The following is a 16,661-nucleotide window of genomic DNA, read 5'->3' on the forward strand; positions in this document are numbered from 1 at the left end:
ATGGGTAATTTTGTTTTCTTTTGCACGTTCCTTTATATGTTCCAAATGTTCTACAATGGGTGTGTATTATATTTCTGTGGTAAGAGATGAACGGCGCAGCCGCCGGGCAGCGAGGAAGCCCAGGCTGCTGGGAGAAGCCCGGGGTGGGGTCTACGCCGCAGCTGAGCTCCCAGCACCCAGTCAGCACCTGCCCGGCAAATGGGCGGACGTGGATTCCTATGCCCTCCCCCAGCCTTCATGCCGCTCCAGCCATGGGCTCCCCTCACCAACTTTTTTTTTTCTTCTCTCCCCTTCCCGGCCCCCCCCCCATTGTCTGCTCTCTGTGTCCATTCGCTGTGTGTTCTTCTGTGTCTGCTTGTATTCTTATCAGCGGCACCCGGAATCTATGTCTCTTTATTGTGTCATATTGCTGCGTCAGCTCTCTGTGTGTGCAGCGCCACTCCTGGGCAGGCTGCACTTTTTTCACGTGGGGCGGCTCTCCTTACGGGTGTACTCCTTGTGCATGGGGACACCCCTGCGTGGCACGGCACTCCTTGTGCACATCAGCACTGCGCGTGGGCCAGCACATCGCATGGGTCAGGAGGCCCTAGGTTTGAACCATGGACCTCCCATGTGGTAGGTGGACACCCTATCCACTGGGCCAAATCCGCTTCCTCCTCACCAACTTTTGCCCAAATTACAGGTTCATGAACAAACGGAGTGTTAAAATTCTGTTAAGGGGGAGGGGACAGGAAAAGGCATGTACAGCACTGCAGAAATGACAGCAGCACTGCAGCAGTGGGCTCCCTGGAGGATGCCAAGGAAAACTTGTGGTGATGAGGCGGGTACTTGAGACAGATCGGGGGGTTAAGGCTGGAGGGGCCTCGGAGAGCCCAGCACTGGGGTGGGCAGCCTTGGGTACTGGTCCAGGGCCAGGCCCACAGCTACAGTGTCCTCTGCCAATGCCTCCAAGCTTCCCTTGCCCCCCTGCATCCCCCCAGAGCCTTTCAGGGGGCCGGGTCAGCTCCCGCAGTGCACAGGGAAGCGCCGAGCCAGAGTTCCTGCAAGCCATCCAGTGGCTGGTGTGGTGTTGGCGAGATTGAGCTCGCAGGTGACCACGGGCCCGAGGACAGGGTCAGGTTGCAGGTGGGGACCCGGGTCTGGACGTGGCTCCAGCACTGCGAGTGTCTGAGCCGGAGCCCACGAGTGAGCGACTGACTTCGTTCTCCCGCAGCCGCCGCCCCGAGGGCCTGGCAGGGGCTCCGTGGGTGGCTCGGGGTGCTCGGCCATCCCGGCCCCCGGTCGGGGTGGGGCAGAGGGGCCAGCGTCTGAGGCCAGGCCCGGGCTTCTCGTTGCAGACGGTGGAGCATGGCTTCCCGCACCAGCCCAGCGCCCTCGGCTTCAGCCCCTCCCTGCGCATCCTGGCCATCGGCACCCGCTCCGGAGCCATCAAGCTGTATCCTTTCCGTCCTGTCCCACGTGGGCTGTTGGGATAAAGTTGGGACTTGTCATTTGGCTTTGAAAGCGATTTTCTTGGGGGCAGGGCTGGGGCACCGCTGCTGGAGAGATGGTGGCTCCCACGCAGTGAGCGGATGAAATGTCCTGCGGGGGGCGGGAGGGGGCCCTCGCTGACAGAAGAGGTACAGGCTTGCTTCGTCTCGGGCCCTTGATGCAGTGTCCTCACTGTCCTCAGTCTCCCTTCCTCACTCGTGGCAGCTGCCCAGTGGCTGGCGCTGTGCTCCGAGGAGCAGCGGCCGGGCAGGTGCTGGGCTCCTTCCCGCTGCCCCAGCTGGGTGTAGGGAGACACCTGCTTTGGTGGGTGTACGCGGGGGCTGGGGAGTCTTGTGTTTTAAGTCAGTGTGGAGCAGCCTGGACCGTGCCCACCCCACGCCCCCTCCTCAGGCTGCAATGGGAGGGGGTCTTGGGGAGGGTCCCCCAAAGGTCAGGGACATGTATCCCCTTCTGGGGCCACCAGGCAGTGTCTGGAGCCTTGGGCCTCCCTCCCTCAACTGCCCCTCCCCTGCAAAATTAAGAAACTTGACCCCGGGGACATCCCAAATGTCCTCCCAGGAGCTGGCCTTGAATGCAGTGAGTGGATGCAGGCGGTGGGCCGAGAAGCATTTTCTTTTACCTTTTTTCCCCCCCAAATGAGAATCAGAGAAAGGGGTTGGCCCCAGGGCTCTGCCGCCCACACCAGCAAGCAGAGCGTCCTCACAGACCAGCAGCGAGCACCTGGCCTGGTGGGCTCCTGGGCGGCAGGGGCAGCCCCTCCCCAGCCCGGGGCTGGATGTGGTCCAGTTGGGTCATCTTTTGTCCAAGGACTTGGTCCTGGGGCTGACCGCGCTTCCGGGTCGTTTCGGAGGCAGGCTCTGAGTTCAGGTTGGCGGCTCGCCGCCTGGACTTCCCCTCGGGCCTCTGGTGCCCGGGGCTGTGCTGGAAGTCCTGGCGCGCCCCCTCCCACCTGACCTGAGCCCCCGGGGGGAGCCTGAGCGGGACAGGGGAGCTGGGCGCTGGGGCACCACCTTGGAGAGCCGGGTGGCCCCTCCTCCGGCTCAGCTGCAGCTGCCTCCTGTTGCTCTTGTCTGCAGCGCGGGGGAGGCGGCGAGGTGGCGGCCCAGGGCCCCCGGTCCTCTGGGCAGGCTGGGCTGGAGGTGGTGTGTGCACAGGAGGGCGGGGCCCGGCCTTCCCGGCGGGTTGATCATTGCCAGGCCGCGGCCGTATCCTGGTTACCAGTCCCTGGTGCCAAGACACTCAGGCTGGGGCTGCGGGGGGGGGGGGGGGTGTGGGTTCCTTACAGGTGCCAGCAAACGGTCGCCGATGGACCTAGTGCAGCGCAGGTGGGGGCGGGGGCAGGCAGCCAGGCAACTGCCGCGGTCCAGCGTCCCCTTTCTAAGAGGAGGCGCCCCACCTGCCTGGCCGGGAAAGCTCTCCCCACTGGGAGCTGGCTCCACCCTCCGAGGTCAAGGCGGTGACCCACGCCGTGGGCCAAGCCGCTCAGTGTCCTCCACCCCAGGTCCTCTTGTCCAGTGGAGGGGATGGACGGGTCCTCTTTGGCTGCCTGGACGTGCATGCCCCTGGCCACGTGGACCCGAGCTCCTGGCCCTTGGGGCGGGCGAAGAATGGTGTCTAGCCTTCCTGAGCTTTTCCTGAGCCTTCTCCAAGCTACGGGGCCCCGGGGGTGGAGTTCATGGGGCTGCACCAGGAGAACAACGCCGTGGTGCAGATCCACTTCCTGCCTGGCCAGGTGAGGGGCCTGGCTCAGGGTATGCCGCCTCGGCTTGGCTTAGGGGGCAGGGGCCCCCTCCATGCCCTTCTGCCCCCTAGAAGGGGTGATGTGGAAGGAGGCACTGGGTGGCCTGCTCACTGGGCTTGGCACCAGTGAGAGGACCTGGGGCTACTTCCCTTTGCCCAGCCGGGGGTTCGCAGGGTACCCTGGGAGTAGCTGGGGGGGGGGTTGGGTCCTGGGTTCTTTGAAACACCCGCCCAGGCTGGGCTACCCCCGAGTGTAGAGGCCACTTCCAGGGAGTGACCGTACCCCCCTGCCTCCCCATCCGTGTTCCTCCCAGTGCCAGCTGGTGACCCTGCTGGATGACAACAGCCTGCACCTCTGGAGCCTGAAGGTCAAGGGCGGGGTCTCAGAGCTGCAGGAAGATGAGAGCTTCACATTGCGGGGTCCCCCAGGGTAAGGACGGGGCCCCTTCCTCTCCCACGCACCGAGGGTCCCGGGGCGTGCCTGAGCCGGGGCTCCACCCGCAGCTTCCCTCCCCGCGCAGCGTCTGGGCGGGTGGGTCCGGGGGCTGTCTCCCTCCTCCAGTCCACGCGCTCTGCCACATGTCTCCTGTCTCGGCAGAAGGTTTCCCATACGTCTGTCCCGAGACACCACAGGGCCTCACAGACCTGCTGTCCCTGAGCGCGGCTTCCCCGGGGGCGGCGAGGGCAGCCACCAGTGGGGCCCTGTGCGTGGCGCCGCCCCGCACCCGGCAGCGGGCCGCTCACGGCAGGCCTCCCGCCGGCAGGGCCGCCCCCAGTGCCACCCAGGTCACCGTGGCCCTGCCGCACTCCTCCCGCGAGCTGCTCTACCTGGGCACCGAGAGCGGCAGCGTGTTTGCGGTGCAGCTGCCGGCCTTCCGCGTGCTGGAGGACCGCGCCATCAGCTCGGACGCCGTGCTGCAGCGGTGAGCCGCACCTCGGGGACACACCTGCTCCCTGGCTCCCAGTCCCGACTCTCGGGAACTTAGTTCTCTCCTGGCGTGTCTGGGGGGGTGGGAGGGGGACCTCTCAGCTCCCCACCTGACCCCAAAATTGGGACTCCGTCATATGATAGCATCATACCCCCAAAAGGAGACCGGGGTGTAACTTGTCCCTTTATTTTGAGGTGAGGAAACTGGACCTCAAAACGACGGTGGAATTCCACCACCTCCCAGCCCGGCGTCCTTGGTGCTGCTGGCGTCCCTGGCACTGCTGGCGTGGGCTTCCCAGCCACGAGGGCTCGGCAGAGGCGCGTCCTCCTGCCCACGTGTCCTGGGCTCCGTGTGAAGTTTCCATTTGCCCACAGGCCCCGTGGCTAAAAAGCCCGCCTGGCCCCAGCCCTGGGGGTTTGCTGGAACGGCCTCGGAAGCTTTGCTCCTTGGCGCTGGAGTCCACAACGGAGAGGGAATTGGTGGGGTCCGGGCACAGAGAGGGGGCAGGGCTCGAAAGCGGGCGAGACGGAGGAGTCCCCTTCCTCCAGACCAGTCGTGGTGGAACGTTCTGCCATTCCGAGGGGCAGGGAGGAGCTCAGGGAGCAGGGACAGTTGCTGCTTTGGGGCTCAGGCGGGCAGGCTGGTGACACCGGGCTGCCCTGAAGGGCTGTGGACCGGACATGCCGGTGACATGTTCCCAGCCCCCGAGCGCGTCGTCCAGTCGCGGGGTTGAGGGTGCCTGTCATGCGCCGCTCCCTCAGGGCACAAGCCTCTGTGCCTTCCCCCCCCCCGAGCAGGGCTGGGTAGGGGCAGTGGGACATGCTCAGAGCAGATGGTGTGCAGGACGCGGGGGGCACGGCCGGGGCTTGCCCGGGGGCCGGTCGGTGGGCAGCCGGTGAGGGGCTTATTGCTTAGCATGTGGCAGTGCCCCCTGCAACCCGGGCCACCCTGCTCGGCTGGGGACACTCTAGTTGGGGAGGGGCCCTCCTCTGGACCGTGGCCCCCCAACAGGGCTTTTCCAGCCCAAGTGCCCGGGCCCTCCCCCCCACTCATCTAAATCCAAATGTTTTTAAATCTCCACTTCTTTGGTTTAGCAAATATCTGAGAATGAAAAGAAACAAAAAAAGGAAAGAAGAAAAAGAGTTACCATTAAAGGGCTTTTTTTTTTTTTTTTTGGAGGTACTGGGGCCTGGAGAATGAACCTGGGACCTTGTAAATGGGAAGCTGGCACTCAACTACTGAGCTTTATTGGCCCCCTCAGTTAGTTTTTTTCATTTGTTTGCTTCTTGTTTGTTTTTTGGTTTTTGTTTTTAGGAGGTACCTGGGAGCCCAACCCAGGACCTCGCGTGTGGGAAGCAGGTGCTCAACCGTTTGAGCCACATCTACTCTCCTATTTTATTTACTTATTTTTAAAGATTTATTTATTTATTTCTCTCTTCTCCCGCCCCCCCAGTTGTCTGCTCTCTCTGTCCATTCGCTGTGTGTTCTTCTGTGACCGCTTCTATCCTTATCAGCGGCACCGGGAATCTGTGTTTCCTTTTGTTGCGTCACCTTGTTGTGTCAGCTCTCCGTGTGTGCGGCGCCATTCCTGGGCAGGCTGCACTTTCTTTCACGCTGGGCGACTCTCCTTACGGGGTGCACTCCTTGTGCATGGGGCTCCCCTACGCAGGGGACACCCCTACGTAGCAGGGCACTCCTTGCACACATCAGCACTGCGCATGGGCCAGCTCCACACGGGTCAAGGAGGCCCGGGGTTTGAACCGCGGACCTCCCATGTGGTAGGCAGATGCTCTATCCATTGGGCCAAGTCTGCTTCCCCTGTTTTATTTTTAGTGACAAAAGTTGGAAACCGTCTAATGGTCTGATTTTCATAAGGGCATTTTTGCATTCACTAAGAATTTTTTGAGGTCTGTTTAGACACATGAGAAAATGGTCGTGGTCTATTTAGTTGGGAGAGAAAAGCAAATTACAAAAGAGTGTATGCAGGATAATCCCAATCTTGGAATAAATGCAGGTGCCAGCTCACTTAGGCAGGACGGTCAGGGGCAGCTCTGGACGTGGGTGCCGTTGCCGATCCTGCCCCAGCCTCCTAACATTCTTCTGGGTACCTTTCTGCCTTCGCCAAGATTGCATAATTCTTGAATTGTTTACTTTAATTTAAAATAAATTTATTTTTAATTATGGAAGTAGTACATCATGACAGAATCCTTGTTAAAAATAAAAGCTATATAGGTAGGTCTCCTTTGACCCACCCACCTCCAATTCTAATCCTAACTCTTGAGGGGCCATGGCTAGCAGGTGGCATATGGGGACATACATCCAAGTGGGAAATTTTGCTTTCTTTTGGTTTTGGCAGAGATGCCCTCAGGGTCCAGGCTGTTGCCATTTTCCACTGTCCGTCCTCAGTGTTGGCTCTGGGTCCCAGGCCTGCTGCCCATCTGGACTTCACGTCAGCATCCCAAACCTGGAGAAGTGGGAGATTCTTAAAAAGCTTTTTTGTTATAAAGTATCACCTACTTGCGGAAATGCACTAGGTGGACCCGTACAGCTTAGCAGACTTCTGCAAAATGAGATTTCCTGCAGCTGCCCCCTGGTAAAGAAATAGAACATTGCCAGCCCCCAGGAGCCCCCATGTGCCCTTCCCAGGACCAGTGCCCTCCTTGCCCCAGAGACAACCACACCAGGTGTTTTCTGGAGTTCTCCCTTGCCTTGCCTTATGGGTTTGCCTTGTGTGTTTGTACCTCGTGAGGTTGTTTAATCATAAATACCACCGTCTTGTCATACCCCTGCTTTTCTCCCGCTGGCGGTGTCCTAGTGATGGTCGCGCACCCGCCGCTGCAGGCGGTGCCGTGGTCCGGCCGGGCCCTGCTCCCGCGGTGGTTGGCGGCACGGGCTCACGGCTCTCCCCTCGGCCAGGTTGCCAGAGGAGGCCCGGCACCGGCGGGTGTTCGAGATGGTCGAGGCCCTGCAGGAACACCCCCGAGACCCCAGTAAGGTCCTCATCGGCTACAGCCGGGGCCTCCTCGTCATCTGGGACCTGCAGGGCGGCCGCGTGCTTGCCCATTTCCTCAGCAGCCAGGTACCCACGTGTCCCTCCCAGGGTGCCGTGCCCAGGGTGTGTGGGGGGTGGGTGGGCAAGGGGCCACCTCCCTGCTCCCTCTCTCTCCCCTCTGCAGCAACTGGAGAATGTCTGCTGGCAGCGGGACGGCCGTCTGATTGTCAGCTGCCATTCTGATGGCAGCTACTGCCAGTGGCCCGTTTCGGGCGACACCCCGCACCCAGAACCTCTGACCAGCAGTGTGCCTTACGGTCAGTGCCTCGCTTGCCCTTCGGGGTGCAGAACTAGGTCCTCTGTGTTCCCAGTTTTTTCCTGGCTCTGGATGTAGAGAGCAGAACCCAGGGCCCAGAGAGGGTAAAGGCTGTGTCCAAAGCCACACAGCAGGCCTTGTGGCTTTCTCGGTCTGGTACATGGGCATGAGGGGTCCGTGCTTGTTGCGGGGAGGATCCATTTACGCTAATCCCTTTTCTTTTAGGTCCCTTTCCTTGCAAAGCTATTACCAAAATCTTCTGGCTGACCACCAAGAAGGGGTAGGTATCCGAGCTCCGGCCTCTTCCCCTTCCTGAGCCTTCCTAGGGGCCTCAAAAGGCTGCTTGATCCTCTGGGGGAGACGGCACCTGGGGAACAGTTTGGGGCCCTACTTGGGGTCCCGGGCACCTGGGAAGGAAGAGGACGGCAGACCCGCTGGCCGTTCCCACCTCTCAGGCACTTGGTTCGTGCCAAGTCCAGGCCCCTCCTTCCCTTCCACCCTCCTGGAGAGATGGCTTAGAGCAGCGGGTTTCAAACCGAAGGCTCTCCCGGCAGTCTTCTGGGGAGGCCCAGCGTGTAAGCGGACAGAGGGGGCTGTCCTGGTGGAAGCAGGCGTGTCTGCAGAGCTCAGAGCCCCTGGCCGGGATGCCCCTCCCCCCGAGTTCTCCTGGGCTGCTGCAGTCAGGAAGAGATGGGGTCCCCCTCCCACCCCAGGGGTCCTCCAGAGAGACCGGCCTTCCTCCCCAGACCGGGGGACCCAGCACCGGGCCCCTGGGGCTCCAGGCCCTGCCAGAAAAGTCCAAGGCACCAGCCCAGCCTCTGGGGTTGTGTTGGGGAGCCCCGGCCCACCCCCCTTTCTGTGCCTGCCAGGTTGCCCTTCACCATCTTCCAGGGCGGCATGCCCCGGGCCAGCTACGGGGACCGCCACTGCGTCTCGGTGGCCCACGACGGCCAGCAGACCGCCTTCGACTTCACCTCCCGCATCATCGACTTCGCGGTCCTTGCCGAGGCAGACCCCGCGGCTGGTGGGTGGGCTTCGGGAGCGGGGGTGGGGGGCTTAGGCACTGCGGGGTGTGGGGATACGGGGGCAGGGCTGGAAATGAGGAGGTTTCCCAAAGCTGCCACCCTCCCGGCCCACTTGGCACACCGCACCCTTCTTAGTGCGCTGACGCCAGCGGCCCCGGCACCCCATTCGCTCCCTCCTGCCTCCTGGGCCCTGGGGGGACTTGGCCCCAAAGGAGCAGGTCTGTGTTGTCACGTGAATACCCGCCCAGCGTAGGCAAGGGGGTCCTGGCTTGGACATGGTGTCGGGGTCCATTCTGCCTCAAAGTCCCCCTGTGGGGTGGAGTGGGGGCGGTGGTTTGTGCCAGCTCTAGCGGGCCGCCTGGAGTTTGGCAGGACAGCACGGCCCTGTGTCGGCCTCGTAAATGGGGTGACAGGCAAGTTCAGAAAGGACAGAGGCGGGGCTCCTCCTAACGGCTGCTGACACGGCCCAGAGGCCCGGGGTCCGTGGGAGGCGCAGCTGCTCCGGGACACACCTAGGCCGTGCCCACCAGGCCTCCCAAACCCGTTCCTCCTCCTTTCTCGGCCTCTTCTCCTTCCTCGTGCTTACACAGAAGGGCGCTGAGGGCAGGGGTGCAGGGCCGCCTTGTTCAGCCGTCAGTGCCTGCCGGGCACTGAGCTGGGGTCCCCTGGGCACTGATTGTCCCCACTGCCCTTGGCTGTCAAGTCGCCTGGCCCCCAGCAGAGGGGTCGGGGAGGCAGGAGAGAACCCACTGGGGCAGGCCCCCTGCTGTGATTGTCCGCCTACACCCCCAGCTCCCTTGCAGTCCCCCCCGGGGGCGCGATATGGGGTGTGATATGATCAAAGGCATAACATGGAGCCGGCAACGTGGAGACACAAAACCCGGGGGCCCAGAAGAGAGTGTCAGGAAGGAGGGCGTGGTCAGCTGTGTCAGTTCAAGGAGTGAGCCTCGGCTGTTGGATGGTGGCACCGTGACCCACACAGGAGCTTCTGGCTGGGGACAAAAACCCAATAGCATAGTGGTCGAGAGAAAACAGGAGAGAAGAAACAGAAACAAGGGCCACCCCAAGAGGCTTTGCTGTAGGGAGATTGAGGGAAGGACCCGTGTCCCCTGAGCTGCCGTGGGGTTTTCGTGGACTCTGAGCACACTCTGCCAGCCTGCAGAGGGCACACTGCCAGGCAAGGCTTCCAGAACATTCTGCCTTAGGGAAGAACCGAGGGTGGGCTGGTGGGAATCGGGGGCCTTCGGCCTGGTCTGGGGAGACAGGGCTGGGTGATAAGGAAAAGGGCTCGTTTAAATTGAGAAAGGTCCCAGCTCTGCCCTGCCAAGAGCCCGGCTGCTGGGACGGGGCGGCAGGGGGTCAGCACAGTGGGCTCCCGCCGATGGGCGTGGGGTCTGGTTTCGTTCAGTTGTCCAGTGCACGTGTATTGCATGCCGACTGTATGCTCCCGAGGCCTGAGTGAGGCTATGTGCAGCAATTGGACCCCACCCCAAGCAGCTGGCCGCTCCCTGCAGGGAAATATTGCCAGGCACACCTGCGCCAGGGCTGGTGCCTCCGTGGGGAGAGCAGGCCACCTGTCAGGAGGGGCCAGGGATGAGGGTCTGGGGGCCCCTGGGGCCCCTTTCCTCCAGCGCCAACCAGAGCCCAGGTTCTTGGTAGGTGCCGCCTCCTGCCAGCCTGGGCTGGTTAGCTGCCCCCCAGTGCCCTCCCGTTCAATCCTTGGTACCTCCTTAAAGAAAGCAGGTCCCATTCCCTGGCCCTCGCCCTGGAGCTGCTGGTTCTCCGGGACCCAGGCTGGGCCGCCCCTAACCCTTGGCCTGTGCCCCCAGCCTTCGACGACCCCTACGCCCTGGTGGTGCTGGCCGAGGAGGAGCTGGTGGTGATCGACCTGAGGACAGCAGGCTGGCCGCTGGTGCCGCCCCCCTACCTCTCCTCCCTGCACTGCTCGGCCATCACCTGCTCCCACCACGTCTCCAACATCCCCTTGAAGCTGTGGGAGCGCATCGTCGCCGCCGGCGGCCGGCAGCACACGCGCGTCTCACCCATGGTAGGTCCAGCCCCGCCCCGCCCGGCCCCCCAGCCTCCCTGTCCCCCCCTGACTTGTGTCTTGCCCTCCTAGGAGTGGCCCATCGATGGGGGCACCAGCTTTGCCCCACCCCCGCCCCAGAGGGACCTGCTGCTCACCGGGTAGGTGACTCGGAAGCCACTCGCCTCCTGCCCGGCAGGGTGGGAGCAGAAGCCTGTCCCTGGGCGCCCCCCCCCCCCCGGCCCCACCTCCCTCTCACGGTGGGCGGGTGGCTGCGCCCACAGGCACGAGGACGGCTCGGTGCGCTTCTGGGACGCCTCGGGTGTCTGCTTGCAGCTGCTCTACAAGCTCAGCACCGTCCGGGTGTTCCTCACCGACTCGGACCCCAGCGAGAACCTCAGCGCCCAGGGCGAGGAGGAGTGGCCGCCGCTCCGCAAGGTGAGGCCGGGAGCCCCGAGCCGGGCGGGGCGGGGCCAGCGGGACCCAGCCCCCCCAGGGCCGCTCACGGGGCTCCCTGCGCCTGCCAGGTGGGCTCCTTCGACCCCTACAGTGACGACCCGCGGCTGGGCATCCAGAAGATTTTCCTCTGCAAGTACAGCGGCTACCTGGCAGTGGCTGGCACGGCAGGGCAGGTGACAGGCCCCGGGGAGAGGAGACTTTGGGTTGGAGGACTTGGGGTGGCATCCCGGACCCCCCAAACTTCCTTTTCAGGATGGGGGAAGCAGGGACAGGAACCAGCCTCCTGCAAGCCCCCCCCCAATGATGTCCCCCAGGGACGTCATCCAGCTCCTTCCCACACCTTACCTGCAGGCAGGGGTTTGGCCTATTAGAGGGAGCCCGTAGGGACGGTGGTTGTTCCTTGGAGCTTGGGCCCACCCTGCTCGGGCGCCGGGGTCCCGGCTCCTTTCCTGTCCCTGCCAGCCAGGTGCCCTGATGCCGGGGTCAGCTCAGCCCCGTCTGCCACCCCGGCCCTGCGCAGGTGCTGGTGCTGGAGCTGAACGACGAGGAGGCGGAGCACGCCGTGGAGCAGGTGGAGGCCGACCTGCTGCAGGACCAGGAGGGCTACCGCTGGAAGGGCCACGAGCGCCTGAGCGCCCGCCCGGGGCCCGTGCGCTTTGAGCCCGGCTTCCAGCCCTTCGTGTTGGTGCAGTGCCAGCCCCCGGCCGTGGTCACCTCCCTGGCCCTGCATTCCGAGTGGCGGCTCGTGGCCTTCGGCACCAGCCACGGCTTCGGCCTCTTCGACCACCAGCAGCGGCGGCAGGTCTTTGTCAAGTGAGCGGCCCTCCCCTGGGTTGGGCGGGGGTGGGGAGCCGGGGCTCGGAGGGGGTCCCAGGGCTCTGGCCGTGCTGACCCAGCTGATGCCCACTCAGGTGCACGCTGCACCCCAGCGACCAGCTGGCCTTGGAGGGCCCCCTGTCCCGCGTGAAGTCCCTGAAGAAGTCGCTGCGCCAGTCGTTCCGTAGGATGCGCCGGAGCAGGGTGCCCAGCCAGAAGCAGCGGCCCGGCGGCCTCCCCGGAGAGGTGAGGCCCGAGCGGCCAGCAGGGTGCCACACCACACCCCTGCTGCAGAGGCTAACGCCCTGACCCCCTCCACGGGCTGGCGGGGTGACCTCACCCCCGACCCAGTATAGATGAGAGCACTGGTGCTGCTTGCCTGGGAGGTGAAGCCTCCATCAGGACCAGCTGTTTTCTTCTTACCTCCCTGCCTCGCGCCCCACAGCCTGCTGGGAGGACCTACAGCGAGGCTCCCCAAGGCAGGGCCCCTGGAACGAGGCCTCTGTGCTCCCAGGCCAGGCAGGGGGCTGCCGTCGGGCTGAGGGTGTCCCCGGGGTGGGGAGGCCCAGGACCCGCGCTCAGACCTGCCCCACCACCGCAGGGGCCGAAGGCGGCGCAGGCCGGGCTGCGGGACATGGAGCTGGCACCCGTGCAGCGCAAGATAGAGGCCCGCACGGCAGAGGACTCCTTCACGGGCTTCGTCCGGACCCTCTACTTCGCCGACACCTACCTGAGGGACAGTGAGTGGTCAGACTGAGGTGGGCGGCGGCGGCCAGATGGGTGCTCCCGGCAGGGGGACGTCAGGGAGGCAGCTCCCTGGCCAGCTGGTGGGACGCTCCGTGGGGCTTCCCCTGGGAGAGAGGAGCCTTGTGAGCAGGAGGAGACCGAGCCCCCACTGCCTCTCACCCCCCCTCCCCAGACCTCTGGGCCAGCTGGCCCTGGGTCATACCCAGCCACCACCGCTTTGTAGAAGTGTGGCCTGGGGTGCACCACTGAAACTCTCTGGGCCTCAGTTTCCCGCTCTGGTGGAGGCTGTGGGGATTGGGGGGTGACACACAAGCAGGCTGCTGTCACCAGAAGGGCCCTGGAGAAGCAGCAGCTCACCCCTCTGGCCGGCCCGTCCCACACCCCCTTTGCCCAGGGCGGGGTGGCGGTGGGGCTGCCCACTGCTGTGTCACAAGGGCCCGGCCGTCCTGGGTGGGGGATCATCTGTATGTGGGGCTGAGCCTCAGGTTTACAGAGGAGGAAACCGAGGCTCAGAGAAGTTTGCCGACTTGACCTCGCAGTTACCCAGGGACAGGGTGGCTAGGCCGGAGTGCAAGTCCGGGTGGCCCAGCTCCCGAGAGCGTCTCCTGCCCCCTTCCGTACCAGGGCCCTGACCCATTGCCCCTTGGCAGGTTCCCGCCACTGCCCCTCGCTGTGGGCCGGCACCAACGGTGGCACCGTCTACGGCTTCTCCCTGCGCGTGCCCCCCGCGGAGCACAGGATGGACGAGCCCGTGCGAGCGGAGCAGGGTGAGTGCCGGGCGAGGGCAGAGGCGGCTTGCGTGGCTTGGGCCAGGCCGAGCGGGTCTCCACCTGGCCACCCACGGCCAGCCCCACCGCCCGCCTCCTTCCCACAGCCAAGGAGATCCAGCTGATGCACCGGGCGCCTGTGGTGGGCATCGTGGTGCTGGACGGGCACAGTGTCCCCCTCCCCGAGCCCCTGGAAGTGGCCCACGACCTGTCGAAGAGCCCAGACATGCAGGGGAGCCACCAGCTGCTCGTCGTCTCTGAAGAGCAGTTCAAGGTGCCATACGTGGAGGGGAGCAGGGTCCCCAGGAAGCCCTGGGATATCTGGGGTGGGGGGGTGCTCAGCACAAGTGACCCTGGCTGGGACTTGTTTACCATAAAAGTTTTACTTGAAGCACTGCCGAGGCACAGGAAAGAACGAGCGCCTCGGGCAGGCCCCGGGCCCCAGCAGGGAAGCTCTGCTGACGCAGGATCTGTGTCTGTGGAAGGGACCTGGAATCCAGATGTGGGAATTGTGGCCTTGGCATTCTCCCACTCTGGGCACCAAGGACCGAGCGAGTCGGCTGGGAGGGCGGTGCTGGCACGGGCCGAGGCCCCCAGGCAGCGTCAGGCAGGAAAGCCAGGGGTCCCGGCTCGGCGGGGGGGGGGGGGGCACGCGGGGAACTGCGGCCTGGCAGGGGGTGACCGGCTGCCCCGGGCCCCAGGTGTTCACGCTGCCCAAGGTGAGCGCCAAGCTGAAGCTGAAGCTGACTGCCCTGGAGGGCTCGCGGGTGCGGCGGGTCAGCGTGGCCCACTTCGGCAGCTGCCGGGCCGAGGACTACGGCGAGCACCACCTGGCCGTGCTCACCAACCTGGGTGACATCCAGGTGGTCTCGCTGCCCCTGCTCAAGCCCCAGGTGCGCTACAGCTGCATCCGCCAGGAAGACGTCAGCGGCATCGCCTCCTGCGTCTTCACTAAATACGGCCAAGGTGGTGTCCTGCGGCCCCGCGGGTGGGGCGGCCGGGGTGCCCTGAGGCTGCGCCGGGCGGCCAAGGGCGACGGGAGAGGCGGGGCAGCCAGGGGCAGGCTTGGGCCCCGCGAGGGAGGCCCCGGCAGCTCACCTGCCAGGCTTTGCCCTCCTCTCCCCAGGCTTCTACCTGATCTCCCCTTCGGAGTTCGAGCGCTTCTCTCTCTCCACCAAGTGGCTGGTTGAGCCTCGGTGTCTGGTGGCCTTGGCAGAACCCAAGAACCACAGGCACCCCCACAACGGGGGGCGCCCCGAGAAGGCCTCACACCGAGCCAGGTGGGCAGAAGAACGGGTGGTCCTCCCTCGACCCACCCTGCTGGGCTGTGGCTCCTGGCACCTCTTTATGTGCGCCCCTTCCCCTACCCTCTGCAAGCTGGTTCCCCTTCCAGAGCCTTCTGTTAGGTGATCTCGCTCTTCGTGAGGTTTTCAGAACTGGGGGGGGCCTTGTGGCCCTGATCTTGACTGTGTCTCCCCCACAGGAACTCAGGAAGTCAGAGTGACGGAGAGGGTAAGACAGGGCTGTCTGCGGGCGGGCGGGGGCAGGGGCTTCCTGTGCACACCTGGGCACGGGAGTAGGGCAGGGGCTCCCCAGGTGAGCAGGTAGTGCTCGGGCTCGAGTATTCACCCGTGGCCTAACAGCCTCAGCTCGGACTTCAAGTCCCCTCCCCCCCATGGTGGGAGGGAGCCAGAGAGAGGGGGGATCCCAGAGCAGGGCTTGCCTCACCTGGACACTGCCTTCCAGAGAGGAAGCCGGGCCTGGGGATGGAGCACGCGCTGCTCAACGACGAGAGTGAGTCTGGGGGGAGGGGCAGGAATGGGGAAGGGGAGGGAGGTGCCAGGCAGGAGCTGGGGAGGCCAGGCAGGGACCCTGGGCGTTTTCCAGGCGGGGGCAGGCCTGCCCAGTACCTTTGGTAAAGGGGAGCCGGGACTCGTGTCTGGCCCGGCCCCTGCTGGTCTCACGGGACTCTGTCCCCCACGCCCGGCCCTGCAGAAGTCCTGAAGGAGATCCAGAGCACCCTGGAGGGAGGCCAAGGGTAAGTCACCTGCTCGGCGGGTTTCCTTGCCCCGGGATGGGCCCCGGGGCTCCAGCTGAGCTGCCGGGCGCTGACCCCAAGTCCCACGAGAGTGGTGACCGCCTGCCTCTGCCAACGCAGGAGCTGTGGCGATTGGCATTCTCGGAGAATGGCGATGGGCTACGGCCTCAGCAATGGAGAAGGTAGGGGCTCGGGGACCGCCGCAGGGGCCGGCTGTCCTGGAAACCTCCGGGTCGGGGCTCAGGGTGGGTGACCGCGGTGCCCGGCCTTCCCAGGACGGTCCTGATGCCGCCCCCGCCCCTCCTCCCGCAGCAGAGTGAGCGGCCGACGGCGGTGCCGGAACACACACTACTGAGGCTCCTCGCGGGGGGCCGGGGACTGGGCCGCGCCGGGGGCTGGGGGCGCCCCGGTTGCCACCTGCTGCTGCTCTGGCCTCGGTTGAGGGCAGACCCTGGGGGCCGCCTCTCCAGGCCTCGTCTGCCTGGGTCCTTTTGTCAATGTTGCACACGTGTCGTTCCTCCCATTCCCCTTTTTGTAGTGGGCTGGGTTTTAAATTATAAATTTTAACTGCCTCGGAGGGAAAAGAGTTTTTAATAAACACCTTATTACCTCTTCACTGGACTGGTCCAATGACTTTAATTTTTTTTAACTGTGAGGACGTTTTTTGCCCCTGTGGAAATGCTCGTTAGCTGGTGCCTTGCCGGGCCCCTGCCTCCGGGGCTGCCCCCTGCAGCAGGCCCGGGCAGGAGAATCTGAAGCCGTTGGAAACTGTTCTTAGTTGTATCGGAACACTCCGCCTTCTATTTTGGAATAAAAAGCAAGAGTTAACCACCTCGAGTCTGTCTGCCTTGTCTCCTTGAGCCTGGGGCTTCCCTCACGGTCCCTGGCTGGTCTCCTGCTGACAGTGGGGAGGGGACCCCACGATGTGTCAGGCCTGGGGGCTTCTGCCAGGCACCAGGGAGGGGTGGGGCCAGTGCCCAGAGGCGAGGGGCTTGCTCGCCAGCCAGAGGTTTCTCTTGTCCCTGGGACAGCTCTGGTCACTCGTCTTGGCCGAGCTCCTGCCACCTACCGGGCACTTGGGGTCCAGAGGCCGTCCCTGGCCTTGGAGGGCTCACGGTCATTACAAGTGCACTGTGCGTTGGATGAGAGACATCCAGGGGCCATTGAGAAATGTGTCTGGGGAGGTGAGATTAAGCTGTGGCCCCAGAGACATGGACAGAGGCGGGTGAGCAGAGGGCACAGCGGCACGCTGGGAACTGGCCTCGTGGCCGTGGGCAGGGGTGGAGGGCGGAGCGTGGCCGGCAGGAAGAGGGCC

The 16,661-nt window shown here is 64.3% G+C and overlaps 1 protein-coding gene across 2 annotated transcripts in view; it reads left to right on the forward strand.

Moving 5' to 3' along the window:
* The window catches only part of LLGL2 (LLGL scribble cell polarity complex component 2), a 34,693-nt gene extending 18,510 nt beyond the window's left edge, over positions 1 to 16,183 (forward strand). The window contains exons 3-26 of one of the 2 annotated variants that reach the window (XM_071210802.1): positions 1,338 to 1,435; positions 3,142 to 3,223; positions 3,546 to 3,661; positions 3,996 to 4,154; positions 7,077 to 7,239; positions 7,337 to 7,469; positions 7,694 to 7,748; positions 8,338 to 8,492; positions 10,323 to 10,540; positions 10,613 to 10,680; positions 10,804 to 10,957; positions 11,047 to 11,151; positions 11,499 to 11,791; positions 11,890 to 12,040; positions 12,396 to 12,534; positions 13,192 to 13,308; positions 13,416 to 13,582; positions 14,010 to 14,274; positions 14,435 to 14,588; positions 14,792 to 14,820; positions 15,055 to 15,102; positions 15,304 to 15,346; positions 15,467 to 15,528; positions 15,622 to 15,749. In XM_071210802.1, coding sequence (XP_071066903.1) covers positions 1,338 to 1,435; positions 3,142 to 3,223; positions 3,546 to 3,661; positions 3,996 to 4,154; positions 7,077 to 7,239; positions 7,337 to 7,469; positions 7,694 to 7,748; positions 8,338 to 8,492; positions 10,323 to 10,540; positions 10,613 to 10,680; positions 10,804 to 10,957; positions 11,047 to 11,151; positions 11,499 to 11,791; positions 11,890 to 12,040; positions 12,396 to 12,534; positions 13,192 to 13,308; positions 13,416 to 13,582; positions 14,010 to 14,274; positions 14,435 to 14,588; positions 14,792 to 14,820; positions 15,055 to 15,102; positions 15,304 to 15,346; positions 15,467 to 15,528; positions 15,622 to 15,632 — 2,985 coding nt within the window. In that variant the 3' untranslated portion in view covers positions 15,633 to 15,749. Of the gene's footprint in view, positions 1 to 1,337; positions 1,436 to 3,141; positions 3,224 to 3,545; positions 3,662 to 3,995; positions 4,155 to 7,076; positions 7,240 to 7,336; positions 7,470 to 7,693; positions 7,749 to 8,337; positions 8,493 to 10,322; positions 10,541 to 10,612; positions 10,681 to 10,803; positions 10,958 to 11,046; positions 11,152 to 11,498; positions 11,792 to 11,889; positions 12,041 to 12,395; positions 12,535 to 13,191; positions 13,309 to 13,415; positions 13,583 to 14,009; positions 14,275 to 14,434; positions 14,589 to 14,791; positions 14,821 to 15,054; positions 15,103 to 15,303; positions 15,347 to 15,466; positions 15,529 to 15,621 lie in introns of both variants that reach the window. The other variant, XM_058284727.2, reaches the window with a different exon arrangement.
* The last annotated feature ends 478 nt before the right edge of the window (positions 16,184 to 16,661 follow it).

This window comes from Dasypus novemcinctus, chromosome 21, assembly GCF_030445035.2.
Source record: "Dasypus novemcinctus isolate mDasNov1 chromosome 21, mDasNov1.1.hap2, whole genome shotgun sequence".
NCBI lineage: Eukaryota > Metazoa > Chordata > Mammalia > Cingulata > Dasypodidae > Dasypus > Dasypus novemcinctus.